Source organism: Octodon degus, unplaced genomic scaffold (genome assembly GCF_000260255.1).
Source record: "Octodon degus isolate 3935 unplaced genomic scaffold, OctDeg1.0 scaffold00008, whole genome shotgun sequence".
NCBI classification, from domain to species: domain Eukaryota; kingdom Metazoa; phylum Chordata; class Mammalia; order Rodentia; family Octodontidae; genus Octodon; species Octodon degus.
Genome location: NW_004524584.1, coordinates 27,950,010 through 27,966,643, shown reverse-complemented (window position 1 = coordinate 27,966,643; position 16,634 = coordinate 27,950,010). Strand labels below are relative to the sequence as shown.

Genomic DNA, 16,634 nt, shown 5'->3' with positions numbered 1-16,634 from the left:
TGACTAACTTTTAAAAAAGTATCAGTGCTCTTTTGGCACTGGTCTCCTCTGTGTGACTGCGAATACAATATAGAAATTTCCAGTGTTTTTTTGTTTTTAAAAGTCATTAATTCAACTTAAATTTAAAAATTACACTTTGACAGTGTAATACTAATAGAATAACACATCTGTTAATAACAAATTCTTTGAGGGAAAGTTATCACTTGTATGAGGGAAAGAAAAAAACACAAGACAAGTTTCCACAGTAACAACCGCTGTATTACATGTCGAAATAAAAACTGCTTGCTTACATCTGGAATAAAGATGTCTCATCTTCTTTGCTTCTCCAGAGGACAAGGGAGAGAGGGGTGGGCTAAAAACATTGAGCTTCTTACAGGCCAGCTACACACAAACTTCACATTGGCGTTCTTCTTCAGTTTCATCTCAGCTATTAGCACGTCACAGTTCAGAAACAAACATAATTTGCTAATAATGAACAAATGAACACCTCAAACTATGACCACGTGATAACTGGCCATATAAAGACCAACCTCAAATGGTGATTTGTCTTCAACATAAATAGTAAAAATAAAGCAACAAGGTCATCTTCCTTGAAGACTTTTAGCTCAATGTAAAATAATGGAAAACTATACAACAATTAAAAAAACAAAACTATGTGAAGGGCAGCAAAACTAATACTTTACGAACTGCGGGTTTAAAAAGTAACTACTGATTAATAATGAAACCCAGATGGCTACCCAAGCAAATACACCAGGGCTCCTTTCCTTAGGATTTATCTCACTGCAAACAGAGGACAAAGCACATCTATCTGAAGGGGAGCGATGTCTTCAGAAAGACAATATAAAATTATCTGCCAGTGAAATAAAACAAGAGCAAGTTTTGGCCATGCGCACACGTGTGTGCACACATACACAATTTTTTACATTTTTAAATAACACATAAAATTCATTTAAAATTTTCATAGGATTGAAAAATTTTAAGCTTTTGTGGTATCACCTAGATCTGTTAAAATAACGTATTTCTAAAGACTTTAAATCATGTCTACAAATTTTCTGAAAATTTAATAGAAACCTAAATTAATACAATCAACCTATAAGCCCAATTCTGTACTTTTCTCATAAAAAGAACTTATGTAGCCATACACCATGACAGATGGCATTATGCTTTCAAATGCTACAAATATTTTACAGTAGGACTGTATTTCTCAATATAGGTATAGCAAAAAAGAGAAAGGGCTACTACAAAGTGCCTGAGAGTGTCAACACTGAACCCTATGGCAAGCATTTTATACTGATATTTTAAAATAATTTTAAAGTATTTCCTTACCAATTAGGGAAAAACTACGGAGAAATAAAAACTATCAGAACATGTTGCTCTTGATTTTGGTAGCTTATGTTTGGCTGACATTCATATTTTTAAAACATTCTGACTTTAATCTATGGGTTTTAATACTGTATGGAAATTTGTATAGTTTCTAATGACTGTCCATTTCTATGAGAATTTCTAAACTGTCACTCAAAAGTAAATACTACCCTTACAATATACCATTAGTATTAAATACTTGATCATATAACCAACCATTCTATTCGTCCAAACTTTGAACTGAACGTTTTGGTTATAAGGGAAAATCAAGTTTGTAAGTGTTCAGTTCTCTGAGATGTTCTATAGCATGTTTGTAATAAAATACATTCCTATGTGAAAAGGCCAGCTCAGGCAGCTTCCTTTGCAGTTTTATTCTGTAAACAGAAAGCTCTGGAAACATTGAGACTTACTGATGAACATGGAGGAGAAATGCGCTCACCGATCCTCTCCCAGCAATGACCTGGCTAGCAGGAGCAGGCATTCTACGCAGGATCCTGCAATGCTGGCAATCCAAGACCACAACCGCACCTGCTTGACAAGCGCCTCGGCTGCATCTGACCCCCAGGGAGATGCAGTGTCGCTGGTGATGTTACTCCCTAAGATTTATGATCTTGCACAACACTTTCAGCCAAAAAGTAAGAGTTGTGTGGAAGGGGGATATAAGCATGAATGAAAATCTTCATTTGCACTTTTTTTTTTTTTTTTTTTTTTTTCTCCCCAGCATGAACATGCCCCTAACAAGCACAAAAATCCAACTCCCAATGCTGATCACTAGGAATATTAAATTATCAAAAATAAAAATAATCTCACCTAGCACAAGATACTATACAATATTACAAACACAGACACATGAAAAAAATCAGGCAGTAGAAAATGTACAACAGCTTTGGTGTTATACAAAATAATTTCCAAAAACAACAGTGAAGCACACAGTTCATGTTTTCTTACCAGACCCTTCACTGCTGACGGCTCTCTCTGCTTCCTCTTGGCGCCCGTGAGGTGGAACAGCCCAGACAGACAGAACAGACAGTTACTGAGTGGGAACTGCTAGGAACACCATGAGCTGCGCTCCCCAGCAGCTCTGAAGTCTCGCCTGTGCTACTGCTCTGTGGCATGATTCCTGTCGAGATCACAGCAGGTCCAAAATAAAGTGACAACTAGATTTAATAAATTAATATACATTTGTTTGTTTAAAGATGTACAATGCACATTCTGTTTAATCCAAGGTTTTAGGGGATCAAGGAGCTTCTATGTACACATATACAGAACTCAGACAGCAGTGATGTCAGCAGATGCAGGGTGGAGCAGCGGAGCTGTACGAGCTGCCCTCTGAATGCTGAGGGTACAAGTCAAGTACGGTTAACTTAAAAACAGCGCTGAGAGATCACGGGGACCCTCCAAGCGAGAAGTCCACAAAGAGGGCGTGTAAAGGCAAGGGCAGGGCCGAGGAGCTGGGGCAAGCACTTCACTCTTGGGACGGCGGTGGAGCGGGCGCAGAGGTGCCCTGCTTGCCAGACTTCCGCTCATAGTTCACCAGGCGCTGCCCCACAAGGTACCTAGGTGGGAAACACAGGGCGGTCACGCTCTTGCCCAACGTTCTGCAGCAGGGTCACTTTTCATGTGACCCACATCATCATACGCCTACTAAACCTCTCAGTCATTAGGAAGCTGAATGAGGGGCCTAGGAGGAACAGACGCTGGAAGTGAGTGGGTTCGCAGAAGACGCAGAGTGCGCCTGGTGGCTGCTGGATGCCCGATGCTGTGCAGCGAGCGTGGCACGTACTGCGTCGGTGGGTCAGGCAGCCACACGACCTCAGAGCCCTGGAGCACAGACGAGGCACGGCAAATGACCACAGGGGAGGGAGCTGTAGGGTTCACAGCTTAGAACCCAGCTCTGTGGCACAATCTGAGCAAAGAGACTAGAAACACGAACGTCAGGCTGGGCAAGGGTGCAGCAAGATCTGTAGAGCAGTGCAGGCAGCACGTAGCCACCGAAGGTGACACAGTGGCAGCAGGAAACAGGTGGGAAGGCTGCTCGTGGCCAGGAGCTGATTTCCTCATCAGTGACTGAGGGGCGCAGTGCCACAGCACAAGGTTGCTGTGAGAAAGGGAAACGGCCAGTCCAGGACCGTGCCTAAGTGTCCTGCACGGCAACCTCTGCTGCTCACCCCCGCAGGTGCTGCCAGTTCCCAAACCCAGCTTCTCCGCTGGTGCGGCAGCCTCAGGAGCGATCTGGCCGCCTCTGACCAGCTGCTTCCTGGATCACTATGCGTAAAGTGCTTTTAGATCCATGACTTCACTGTGAGTTCACTCTCTTTTCACCGATTCTTTTTCTTTATTTTAATAGCGCAACTTACATATTTCACATGGGCAAAAAATTAGTATCATTTATAGTATCTTAAGATAAACTGCCTTTGTTTTTAATCTATGTATTTAGTACAGGGTCTCACTACGCAGCTCGGACTCACAGAGCTGGGATTACAGGTGTGCACCACCACGTCCAAGCTTGGTGGCCAGCTCCACACGCCCAGGGCAGGGCCAGCATGGCATATGGTGCTGGGGATCGCAACTTGGTCCCTGCACTTGCCTAAGTAGGCACTTACTCCGCTAAGCTATCTTACCAGCCCAATGAACTGCCTTTGAATGGGAACTTCCTTTTCAGTATTTCATAACTAGAAAACTTACTACTGTGGAAAATGAAGACTGCTTAGACCAAATTGGGGTTGGGGGTAGAGGAGAGGGCCTGTCATACACTGCCCGTAAGGCAGGGGAGGAGGCGCCATATTCTCTTTAGGCATCATTTAGGCACTGAAGCTTTGGCAGAACAACTTCAATGCTGTAAGAATCATGCGTTTTGCTAGCAGTGACAGAGCTCCTGGGCCCGCTAATTCTTTTCTTGAAGTTATCGACCTCGCCTCAGTGTTCCCTCAGAAACCAGTATAACCCAGGATTTCACAATGTTTCCAAACAGTGATGATATCTGACACAATACACATGGTGCAACCCAGCACATTAGCAACAACAGACACTGTAAGACGTTCTAAGGATGTGCGCCACACTGTGGGAAGGAAAAAACCCAAGGGCATACAAAATTTACAGAGAACAAAAATATTAATCTCTCCAAAACCAAACGTAATCCAGTGACAGAGAAGTGAGAGTGTAAACCCCAGCCTAACCCTCCTGATCACCTACCTTTTCCTGTTCCCGGCCAGAGCAAAACCTAGGGATCAACACTACGCTGCGAAGCAGCCCAAGAGCAGGCAAGTCCTACCAAGAAGAGTGTGCTGGGGGGCCGGGGAGACGGCTCAGTGGAATAAGTGCTTCCCTGGCAAGCACAAGGGCCTGAGTTCAATCCCTGGTTCCGCCAAAAAAAAAAAAAGAGTGTGCTGGGCTTAGGAGAAAGGACTGCAACAGGCCACTGGGCCTGGACCTGTGCTGGAGGCCGAGAAGGGAGCCTGGGTGGAGCAGAGAGGCAGAGGGACTCCGGGGGAGCCAGTCTTGTTTGCAGCTCCACATGCACTCCTCCTCATCCTCAGTGAAGACAAGCCACACAACATGAGCCCGCTGTCCTCACTGGAAACGGCCCACACTCTTCAGAGCCACGGTTCTCCCTACTCCCAGCATACCTGTGCACCAGGAGAACACGTGGAAAAGCTTTGGGCACTTAATTTCTTTATTTTTATTTTTTTTTCTAATATGCATATTTTATATCAGTCATTTATTTATGTATTTATTTATTTTTGGCAGAACCAGGGATTGAACTCAGGCCCTTGAGCTTGCTAGGGAAACGCTTATTCCACTGAGCCATCTCCCCAGCCCCCCTTAATTTCTCTTTTAAAAACAGGCTTCTTGGACTGTGGCATTAGCTCAGTGTGCCCTGGACTTGGTCCACAGGACCTCCACAGTAAATAAAGTGGCTACATGATTTACTCTCCTGAAATGGCATCAGAGTGAAGGGGCACAGCCCACAATGACACAATGGCCCTGGAACTGAGTAGACAGTTTCATTCTCTGCTGGCCATTGCCAGTGCCCAGCACACAGCATTCTGTCAGGACACTGAAGTTCCTCAGCTGTTATCCAGGAAGGTGTTCGCCTTGGCTCTACTCTTCCCACCCAGGCCAGGTGGCACAGAGGACCCGTGACACCTCTGCAGGCCCTCAGAGCCTCAGTGCTGTGTCAGAGTGACATGGCCACCCCGGGTGAGCCAGGCTTATGCTGGGGCTGCTAGCTGTACCTGAAGCTATGGAGTACATTGTCCATCCGAAACACAAGTGCAGACCGAGAAGCCATGTAGAATACACACTAATAACTCCTCCTCCTCAAATCTGTCTCCTCCAGCAACAAGCATGGGAATGCCACACTCCTCGCTGCGCAAGAGCCCAGGGCCCACTCCCCTCGACATCTCACAGCCAGCAGTCAGCAGAGCCTGCTAAGCTCTCTCAGCACCAATCCAAGTAGGAGCCACTGCCCACCTGTGACGGACGGCCACACCTCAATAAAAGCAGCTCAACCAGTGAGGCTCTTCTACACTTACTTGTCATTTTTAATATGTTCATAAAGGCGCTTAAACTGGCGGACCTGGAAGGACAGGATTCCCATCAATACCACAACCATCAGTAAAAATGGATAAATCCGCCGGTGGACTAAGTTTTGCATTTCGGCAGTTACACCTGTAAAACCAAAAAAGAAACCTTAAGTGTTCTGTTGCCAGGTCTGGCTGCGGGGGTGTATGTGGCTCTAAAAGGTGGTGGACTGCTTGAAGGTGGGGCCTTGTCAGAAAGAATGAGGTCATAGCAGCCTCACTGGGAAGGTGTCCATACTCAAGTCCAAGTGGGGGAAGGAGCCGAGCCTGCCCCCACCTCTCCCTGGCTTCGTGTCTTGTCATGGGATCCCTTCCAAGTGCTGCCAGGATGAAGACAGCACCCACATGAGGCTCCCCCACTGGGATGTTCAGCCTTCAGCCAGTGGGCTCAATCTCTGCCCTTTGTAAATACCCAAAAGAGACAGGATCTTTCTATATAGCCAAGGCTGGCTTCAAATTCTTGACAATCCTTCTGCTTCACCCAAGTGCTGGAATTACAGGCATATGCCATCACACCCAGCAAGAACAGAAAGATTTTTTTAGGTAATTTTGAAAATATACTGGTTTTAAAGTCCTGTAAGGAATCTTCAGTAGCAATGAATACTATAACTAGATATTAAGTGTCACAACTTAGCACCTCCCTTTTAGTTTCTCTTTTATACTAAGAATACTTTATAAAATATAGCAACATTCTTACTTAATTTTTAAAATATAAAAAAATCACAGAACTTCTAGTGAGAAAACTCAAAGAAAATCTGGTCCTGCTTATTTTGGGAAGAATATAAATGTCAATACCTCAGCATCAGCTCTCTCTCTCTCTCTCTCTCTCTCTCTCTCTCTCTCTCTCTCTCACACACACACACACACACATACACAGAGACAGAGACAGAGAGAGAGAGACAGACAGAGAGACAGACAGACAGCTGAAAATTAAGATTCTTCTACTCTTACCCTAAGTAGTAAAATCTAAAAAAAGAACTATGAAATCAGAAATCACCGTTCTTTATTTCTGGTTTTCTTTAGACAGGGCCTTGCTATGTTACACAGTTCAGGCTAGCCTTGAACTCATGATGATCCTACTACTCAGTGCTGGGAGTGCAGTCATGTGCCACGATGCTCAGCTGTTTCATATTCACAGATAAAGGTTCTGGAGTCCCGACGGCCTTTGTGCCAAAGTGACAGACAGGACAGTAACACCATGTATGCAGTGAGGCTCCCGGGCTAGCGTGACCCACCTAGTAGAGGAACAACACCAGAAGCAAGGACGTAAGGTACACACAGGGACAGCAGGAGCACGGAGATCACTGGGGCCGCCAGTTTACGTATGATGTAGTGAAGGTCGATGTTCCGGATACCATTTGCATAGACCTAAACATTAAAAAACAATTAGAAAAGAGACACTAGACAAACACCCTCCAGGTGACAGAGGGCTCTGTGCTGAAGCCAGGCCACAGGGAATGGAATCTGTCGGCCCAAAAGGGCTAAAACTCGTTATTTTTCCTAAGGCAAACTCTGGATTACACATTTAGGCCTTGGATCTAAAAATTTAAAAGGAAATGCATTTCTTATTAACACTTCCCAGTTAACCCCACATGACAAAAGGAGACAGCACTCACCCAGAGTTGTAATGTATACCCTCCCTGCACTCTCTGCCAGATAACATTCAGTAGTTGAATACTGCATAATTTGAATTGTTAGCACTTCTGTAAGAATGGTGTTACAGCTTAAAATTACACTTATTTTACATGAATGTGACATGAAAACAGGAAGCATGTGTATGAAGAGTTGATAAAAGTTATTTTATGTAGTAAAATTACATGGAAGCATTAAAATTAAAAATTACCAAGAAAGAATTCTAAAGTGAATATTGAAAAAATCCAAGTAATTGCTAAAATATTTCTGTCATCCAGAAAATTTACTAAACATACAAATGTACTGGAGCACAGTGGGTGAACCCTACAAGCAGGACGACTGCTAGAGCAGAGGGCCCGTGGGAGGGAGGACGCGGGTCCTGCTCTCTCCCTTCCCGCCAGCTCCTCAGCACCAGAATCACCCACAGCTGCGATGTGCCGGGACCCAAGCCACCCATCACCTCCAGAACTCCTGGCTCTGCAGCCACGGTGCCACGGAGCCATGGGCTCCAGGCGCAGGCGCAGGGCTGACCACTTGCGTGCACTAAGAGAACTTCCCTGTCCCACAACAGGCAGTGCAGCCCCTAGCACCACAGACCCACAGGGCTCTGCTTGTCTGACACGGAGCAGAGAGGCTAGGAGCTGCAGCGGAATACATTCTTTAGACAACCAACACTCTCACGCTGGCTACTTGAAACAGACATTCGAAAATGAACCATGACGCCACCTAGTTTTACTCTAAGGACAGAAGTACAACCTACTTTTTTCACCACAATGACCAAATTATCTGATAGTCTCCGAATACCATAACAGTCAGTTGCTACACAGCTAGACTTTCCCTAAAACAACTCTGACATTTTTATTCTTCGTTCCTTGTCTTTTTTCTGCGTACTGCATACCTTGTATTACCGACTCTGAAACATGGGTGCACACTACTGTATCTGAGCTCTTGCCCTAGAAGCAGCACCGTTTTTACATCTACTTGAACAAGGTTCTAGGTACTTTAAGCTACTGGTCAACCTCCAGATGAGACTTAAAAATGGATGAGACAGGGTCTACCATGTAAACCAGGCTGGCCATGATCTAGCCCAAGTCAGCCCTGACCTTGCAATACTACAATTTCAAAGAAGCGATGGGATTACAAGTGGGCACCACTGGGCCTAGAGTGGATAATAACTCCGGTGATTAGAGTGCAGAAGACTCCACCCCTGGATGTCTTCTTGGCATAAGGACTTTGAGCTAAAGACAACTGGAAAGCAGGAAAGCCCCTGTTCATCCTCCACCTGCCTAATGGCAGGACAAAGGTTCAGAGGGAGAGGGCAGCCTACTATCTTCCCCTTGCAAGGGAGGACAAAGAGCTAATTACTAAAGGGCACGTCCTCCTTATTGGCCCGGAGACAGCCACAAAAAGCTGCATTAATAGCCTTTCCTAGCTAGCGTCTGCTGCTGTTCATTTGCCTTTCCCCAAGATGCTGCTCCTACAGTCTCAAAATCTATTTCCACTGGCTTGTTACATCTCTAAAGATTTCCCATTCTTTGTTGAAACCATTACATAAAAGTGCAATTCAAAACCACCTCTGCAAGAGTTATTCATTCCCATGGCATAAATGTTCTTCTCTCCCCTACAGGGGTAAAGCAAAGCTGTACAGTAAAAGCATCCATTATTAGGAGGCAGCACACTTCTGCAGTCCCAGCTAGACGGGAGGCTGAGACAGGAGTACTGAGTTCAAAGCCAGCACGGGCAATTCATCAAGATACTATCTCCAAATTGGGAAAAAAACAAACCCTTTAAAGGGCTGGGGAAGCAGCTCAGTGGTAGAGCACTTGCTGAGCACATGTGAGATCGTGGGTTCAACCTGTACGCGGGCGTAACAGAATACAGAGAAAACTAAGGTTTTTACGACAGCAGTGAAACACTATCACTGCCCGATTCTGATATAACTTTCTCTGAAAGCTTACTTGCTTACCTGTTCGATTACAGTTTTCAGCCACCACTGAGGACCCATCAATGTAATAGCTGCAATAATTTTGGCATGCAGGACTCCAAGTGCCCAGTCCTAGGGTAATAAAAAAAATAATTTTGTGTTTTTTAAACAATAAACCTAGCAGAGGGGCTATAAAATTTTCATTATTTCTCATCGAAACAGAAATTCTTTGGGATGGCTTTAGAGAAGACTGATATATACTGGAAAGTTTGGGAATTTCTTTTTCCAAAAAGTTTTATATTCTTATCAAAAATCATTCCTTTATCTTTTAGAAGTCTACATCATTGATGAAAATCTCAATAAGCAAAATAAACACCCTGATTTTAACTCATCAAACTGTTCTTGGGCCGCTTTATTGGTTCTGACTGAGCTGCTTTCTGTGAGAAGACGACTGTGGATCAAGGAGTTGCCTGAGACAGCTGTCTCGCAGGGAGCCCAGAATGGAAGCACTTGTGCCGTTCTCCTGCCAAGCAGTTCCCACAGCCCCAGTGCTGTCCACTCCCAGTCCCCCACATCTCCAGCTCTTCCTGGTGGCCTTGCCCCTGGCTGGCCAGCCTCTCTACACCAGCTCCCAGTGACATCTGCAGTCCACCTCCACCAGCTCAACTCTAAATATAAGTCAGACCCAGTTAGAGACTTTCCTGCTTATAACCTTGAAGTCATCAGCATACACAGAGCACTTTATAAGCTGATCTATGTTGCATGTGTCAACTTTAGTACATACAGTATTTCTAAAGAATTGATCAGCTTATAAAGTGCTCTGTGTGTGCTGATGACTTCAAGGTTATATCTTCTTTTGTTTTGTTTTGTTTTGTTTTGTTTTTTTTGGCTGGCTCAGGCTGCCTTAAGGGCGGGTCTGGTAAGGCATGTGGAGCTGGTGATCGAACCAGGGTCCCCTGCGCCTGATTGGGTTTGCCTGAGCAGGTGCTTAAACAACTGAGCTAACCCACAGGTCGCTTTCTTTTCAGTTTCTCTCTCATCAAATCTGGCAAACTTTTTCAACCTACACAGTAAGATCTATTTTTTTCTTTTTCTTTTTTTTTTTTGCGGAACCGGGGATTGAACTCAGACCCTTGCGCTTGCTAGGCAAGCACTTATTCTACTGAGCCATCTCCCGGGCCCCAAGATCTATCTTTAATCCAGCTAAGATTTCCCCTGGTTTTGTCTCAATACGCCTTCTTACTTTTCTCTTCCAACACCTGTTATTGGTAGATTGGGATTCCTAGATGTATCTTTACCCCAACAAGCAAGATACTTCTCTAAGATACTTCGCTTCCCCTCAATTTTTTCTCCTTCAGTTTTGCTGTGTTCTGCACCGGCCTCCAGGCCTCCAACCTGAGCCTCAGTGGCAGGTGTTCTTGCCTTTATTCACCCACTGCTTCTTGGAGTCCACGCTACGCTACTCCACAATGCGTTCCGCTGTGTGTGAGAGCATGCACACTTACTGGACACAGCTGCCCAAGTGCATTCTTCTAGCAGCTCGAAGCTCTTCACGTTGCTCTACTACCATCAAGGCATATGTTTTGCTTGCTCTGCCTAATCTATTTTTCTGTGGCTACTCAGCTGTTCTTTGCCAAAGCATTTGTCCTTTTCTTCTGTAACCTGAAAGGGGCTCAGGGTCTTACTGAGACTATCAGTTTTTTGCTTCTTCAGACCTTCAAAGGAGACAAGCCGAGACTACAAAGTGAACTCAAGGCCAGTTTGAACTATACAGAGAGACCCTGTTGGGAGAGGGTGGGGGAGGGGACGGAAAAAGAGGAGGGGGAGAAGGGAGGAGGGAGGGAAGAGAAGGCACGGGAGGAGGGGAGAGGCCAGGGGACGGGAGAGGGAGACAGAACATAAGGAAGGAGGACTTTGTTTTAAGCCAGGCTCTATTAGCAGAATAACCCATAGCTGATTATGTGATAAAACAAACAGAAAATAACCCTCATGATAATGAAGCAGCAGCTAATCATGTTAGGGAAAGGGAGTTTAGTTAAAGCTCACGTTCTGCCTGTCCAGACATGATTACAGAGGTTGGTATTGTTCTTGTCCTGTTTTATCTTCCTCTAATATAAAGCAGCCTTCTATGACACTGTGGGTCTGTGAAACACTTGTACCCGGCAGGACTCCCTGACCTGGCTGCTGGGAGGAGGACAGCTCCTCGGCACACTTCTGCCCTCTGGCAGTACTACTCGGCATGCCTAACCTAAGGAGGTGCACCAAATTTTCACCTCATCTAGGGTATTATGGTTGATGACTATGATGTCATGATTCCCTATGAAAGCGATATTACTTGGTAAAGTAGCATTGTGCCACTAGGCAAATAACCACTTCTCTTTTGTACTAGTGTCAAAATACATGAAATTCTTCTCCAGTTAGGCAGCAGGGACTACAGATTCCTTTCCCTGGAACCTGGGCCATTCTGTTACTTGCTTTTATCCAGCAAGACAGAGGACAATGTGATGCTGCGTGCTCCTGAGGTGAGGTGAGAATGGCGATGCCTGGTCTAGCTTTTGTAGGGACGCTCATCTCCTCAAACTGCCCGACCACTAGAGGTTCCAGAAGCTGTGAAGAAAGAGGCCTTCGGTGGGTACCATGCCATGGGCATCACCTCTCATGAAAGGAGGCCAACTCCGATGACTCCAGACACAGCTGGTAAATCACTGCCAGGCACAGAACTTCCCAGGGAAGGCTCCAGATATAGACCAGAGACAAACTAACAAACCCTCTTAATTTATGACCCACAGACTTTGGGGACAAGATCGCTATTTTAAGCCATGAAGTGGGTAACTTGTTAAATAGCAAGAGTAACTGAAAACCCGTCAACCTTTCACCTTATAGGTTCAAATCCATGGACAATCTTTGCTATAATTATTTTTGAAGTGTTACAAAGTAATGGTTTTCTAATTCTGTTAATAAAAAAAATTTTAAAAAAAAAGCCAGGCCAGGCAATTTAGTGAGACCCTGTCTCAAATTGAAAAATAAAAATAAAAAAAGAAAGGCTGACTGTACCTTAGCAGTAAAGCACTTGCATAGTATATACAAGGCTCTGGGTTCAATCCCACTACTATAAAATAAATAAATATCTAATTCTGTTAATCCCTCTATGTTAACTAGTGTTTTTATTTTTTAAAAGTTTCTAAAGTTCCTAATGCTATCTGACTACCCTGTAATACAAAACTTACTGGAAGCCCTAAGATGTGCTTAGTTACCTAAGAAGGGTATTGCTTAAACAAGTTTACAAGTCTTTCCGAAACAGAACAAAATTAAGGAGTCTTTCTAAATCAACTACTAAAATTCTTTCAAATAGTAAGGACTTGTTTTGAGCCTAAATACTTAACAAAGGAGTACGAGCGAGAGGCATTTACCTGCCATGGATAGAAAAGAGGCGTCTGATCCAAAGGAACTCGCAGGGGGGCGACAATGACCAACTCGAACAAGAGCCCCAGAAGAAGCGGGACAGCCCCAGCCAGCAGCACCGCCACGACCACGGTCTTCACGACCTGTGGGGACATGGAGAACACTCACCACAGACGCTGTCCTGACCCCAGCGCACCCTCACTCTTTCTGCGCTTACCTTTTCCTTGGACCTGACGCCTAGCAGCGCTGATTTTACTACATTACACCTTTTCGTATTACATGCTTAAATAAAATTTCTTGACTACATAACTAGTAGAGCTTTATACTGAGAATCTGAAATTTCTAGGAACTGTTACTTCAAAATAGACTACAGAGAGTGCATTTTACTATCCTAACCAGGCAGCAGTATTTTCCTCATGATTCCACTCTCAGAATTCGGTGCCTATTTGTAATAGGGAGGCCGACACCAGGGCTGACCTGTACCTGTACATGGGAAAGGAAAGGGCTCAGCACAGCCTCAAGGTAATCCATCAGCCAGACCAAATCAGCTGCCTTTAAAACAAACTGGTCCAACAGAACTTACTACAATGACAGAAATCTGTATCTGCTTACTCAGTATTCTGGCCATTTAACAACAGAGGCTAGTACATGAGACACTGTAGCTCTAGAATTCAGATTAAGCAATGTTACGTTTGTGTCTAGGTGTCCCCACAAAGCCTCTCGCAGTTATGGGGTGGACTCGAGAGTCCGTAATTAATTCACCATCCAGTGCACCATCCATTACACTATAGACATGTATCAAACGATCATATGTTATCCCTTTGATCTGTATAATAAAACCAAAACATAAAACTTATACATATTAAAAGGCAGATTTTAAAGGCTGGCTAGAAAGCTCAGCTGATTAAAGTACCGCTTAGGCAGACATAGGGGCTAGGGTTTGGGCCCAGGCCTGCTCCGTTAGGCCTGCCCCTGGGGCGCACTGAGATGCTAACTGAGACTGGGCGTGGTGGTACAAGCCTGTAATCCCAGCACTTGGGAGGCTTAAAACAGGAGGATCACTATGAGTCTGATCTGTGTAGTGAGACCCTACAGACCCTGTACGAAATACAAAAAAAGGGGCCGATTTTATACTTTTCATTCTATTTTAGTATTCACTGGATAAACTTCAATTGAACTCAAAATATAAATTCAGACATAAAAGTTAGAGGTGATTATACAAATGGAAAGGCATAAAAAGTGACCTCAACACTCTTTGGAAACTACTGGCATAACAGGGTAACAAAACAGAAGTGAAAACGAAGTTAAAGGAGGGAATGATTGGAAGAACATTCACTACTCCAATCAGGTCAGCACCTACCATGAGAGCCCACTCTCTCACTTTCTGGAAGATCACTCTGCGCCCCTGAGGCATCCAGGCCACCAGCACCGTCACAGCCCGGATGGTGAGCCAGCACACATAGAGACCACAAGCAGCTGTGTAGAGCTCGTGGATCTTGGCAGTGCCCGTCCAGAATGACATGAGCCAACGGCCAGCAAATACTGCAAATGGAAAGGTTGATGAGCTGTCCAGCTAGCCAAAAAGAACTGGAACCCTGATGTCCTAAGAGCAATCTCACGGTACCCAAACAACTGAAAACCATACTCTTATTAGAAAGTACAATGATTTCATTCATGTATACAACTTTACACAGGACGTGCTCAGGAAAACCCTTTGGAGATGTGCGCTCTGATGAGTCACAAGTACTTATTCTTTCCAGCCTGCCAAGGCTTGAAGGGATTGGTGCTTGCACTGTTTTGATCATCAGCTGAAATAATTACGCACATAATGGGATCACGGCAGGAAATGTCTTTTCTACTATTTGTGCTGTTAACCCTTCTCCCGGTTTAGGAAGATTGCAAAGAATATAATTTTTCCAAGTGGCTCAATCATTAATACAAAAAACTAAAGCTTATTTTAACAGAATGGGTATATTTTAAATCACAATAATCAAAGAATGCCTGAAGAACTGGGAAAATTAAGAACATCTAAATGTACTAGAATGTATGACACAGATTAAGAACTGCCTAAGAAACATTAGAAATAAACTTCACAGTATATCCACATAATCTCAGGTATGATCATTTATATAAATAATTTTTTTTTCCCCCAGAACCGGGGATTGAACTCAGGCCCTTGAGCTTGCCAGGGGCGCACTTATTCCACTGAACCATCTCCCAGGACCCCAATTGATTAAATTCTTTATCAGAATACTTCTCAATAAAGTTAGAAAGAACAAGTCTAACTTGTAGTATATTTTTTCCTCTACAAATTGCCTTCCCAACCTGGTGGTGGCATTTTTAAATACCTACAAAAAGCTGGTGACTGTACTACTTTCCATACACTATCTGATAATCCTCCAAAGTACCATCTCCCCATGTAGACACATTCTCCATTTTAAAGACTAAGAAATTTGGCTTGGACGGATATGGCAGCACACACCTGTAATCCTAGCACCCGGGAGGTTTGAGACAGGGGGACTGTACCAAATTCAAGGCCACCCTGGGTTACAAAGGGAGTTTAAGGCCAGCCTGAATTGCATAGTGAAGGCCTGTCTCAAAAAGACAATTAAAATAAAAAGAAAGGCAGGCAGGCAGGGAGGAATGACTGGGATCAGTAACAGAACCAAATACAGGCCAGAAATCAGCTGAATTTGAAGGCATGTCTGTGTAACAGGCCACACCCTTAACCACAGAGCCACACGACCTCCAAATCAAACTCAACTAGCTTCATTGTCAGGCCTTACAAACTTCAATGCTTTGCTGCCACTACTCCTCCCATTCGCTCTTCCTTTTTTGCTGCTCTGCTGCCATGAACTGCTGCCATCTGCCATGTGCCACTCTGCCTTGGAGCCAGCTGAGAAGGGACTGAAACCTGCACTAACTGTAAGCTAAATGTTATAACCCGACATATGCGCCACCATCCTGCTCTGTATGCGCCCTTCTAAACCCTGTAACTTTCCACTGTGCCCCGCTCTCTACTTGAGAACCTGCAGTTGGGCCTTTCTCACGCTGTCCTCCATGCACACTCGAATCTAGTTCCAGCCCAATGTCCTGTTCTTGCCCTCGTTCCCAGCTACAAGTGTACCCACCACTGTATCTGTTATTATTCATTAGAAACAGGTTAATTTTTCAACTGCAGGCCCTTGACGTCCCTCCTTTGTGGTTTATCAGCTTAAATACCCACTCCCCTCATCCTCCCAGCGCACACCTCGGAGTCTTGCAGGGTGGTCACTGCTGAGTACCAGCTAAAATAAAGCGCTTCTTTTCTTTACGAGCCTGCCTCAGTTTTGAGTTACAACACTAAATAAACCTTTCCTTCTGTTATAAAATGAAAACAAAAACAAACAAACACAATGCCTTTTGATGACTACAGATTTCTTGCAAGCTCATAAAACTGAGTGTGAAAATAATTATTTTTCCTTTGTGGTTGTGGGAATTGGGCATGGTAGATAACTGCTCTACCACTACCTTTCCAGTCTTTTTTAAGACAGAATCTTGCTAAGTTGCCTTGAACTTGTGATCCTCCTGCTTTAGCCTAAGAAGCCAGGATTACAGGCATACACCTCTCTGCCCAACTGAAAGTAACTTTTAAAGTCAAAAACAAGGCTGGAAATGTAGTGATTGGGAGAGTGCTTGCCAGGCAGGGACAAGGACCTGGGTTTGATCTCTAGCACTGCAAAAGAAATAAA

General features: G+C 44.4%; 1 protein-coding gene across 1 annotated transcript in view; it reads right to left on the bottom strand.

The window, feature by feature from the left end:
* Positions 1-236: 236 nt before the first annotated feature.
* The window catches only part of March6 (membrane associated ring-CH-type finger 6), a 92,811-nt gene continuing 76,413 nt past the window's right edge, over positions 237-16,634 (bottom strand). Inside the window, exons 22-27 of the mRNA XM_023704756.1 lie at positions 14,264-14,445; positions 12,912-13,046; positions 9,544-9,633; positions 7,181-7,313; positions 5,898-6,033; positions 237-2,918 (exon numbers count right to left, since the gene is read on the bottom strand). Coding sequence (XP_023560524.1) covers positions 2,828-2,918; positions 5,898-6,033; positions 7,181-7,313; positions 9,544-9,633; positions 12,912-13,046; positions 14,264-14,445 — 767 coding nt within the window. The 3' untranslated portion in view covers positions 237-2,827. The remainder of the gene's footprint in view (positions 2,919-5,897; positions 6,034-7,180; positions 7,314-9,543; positions 9,634-12,911; positions 13,047-14,263; positions 14,446-16,634) is intronic.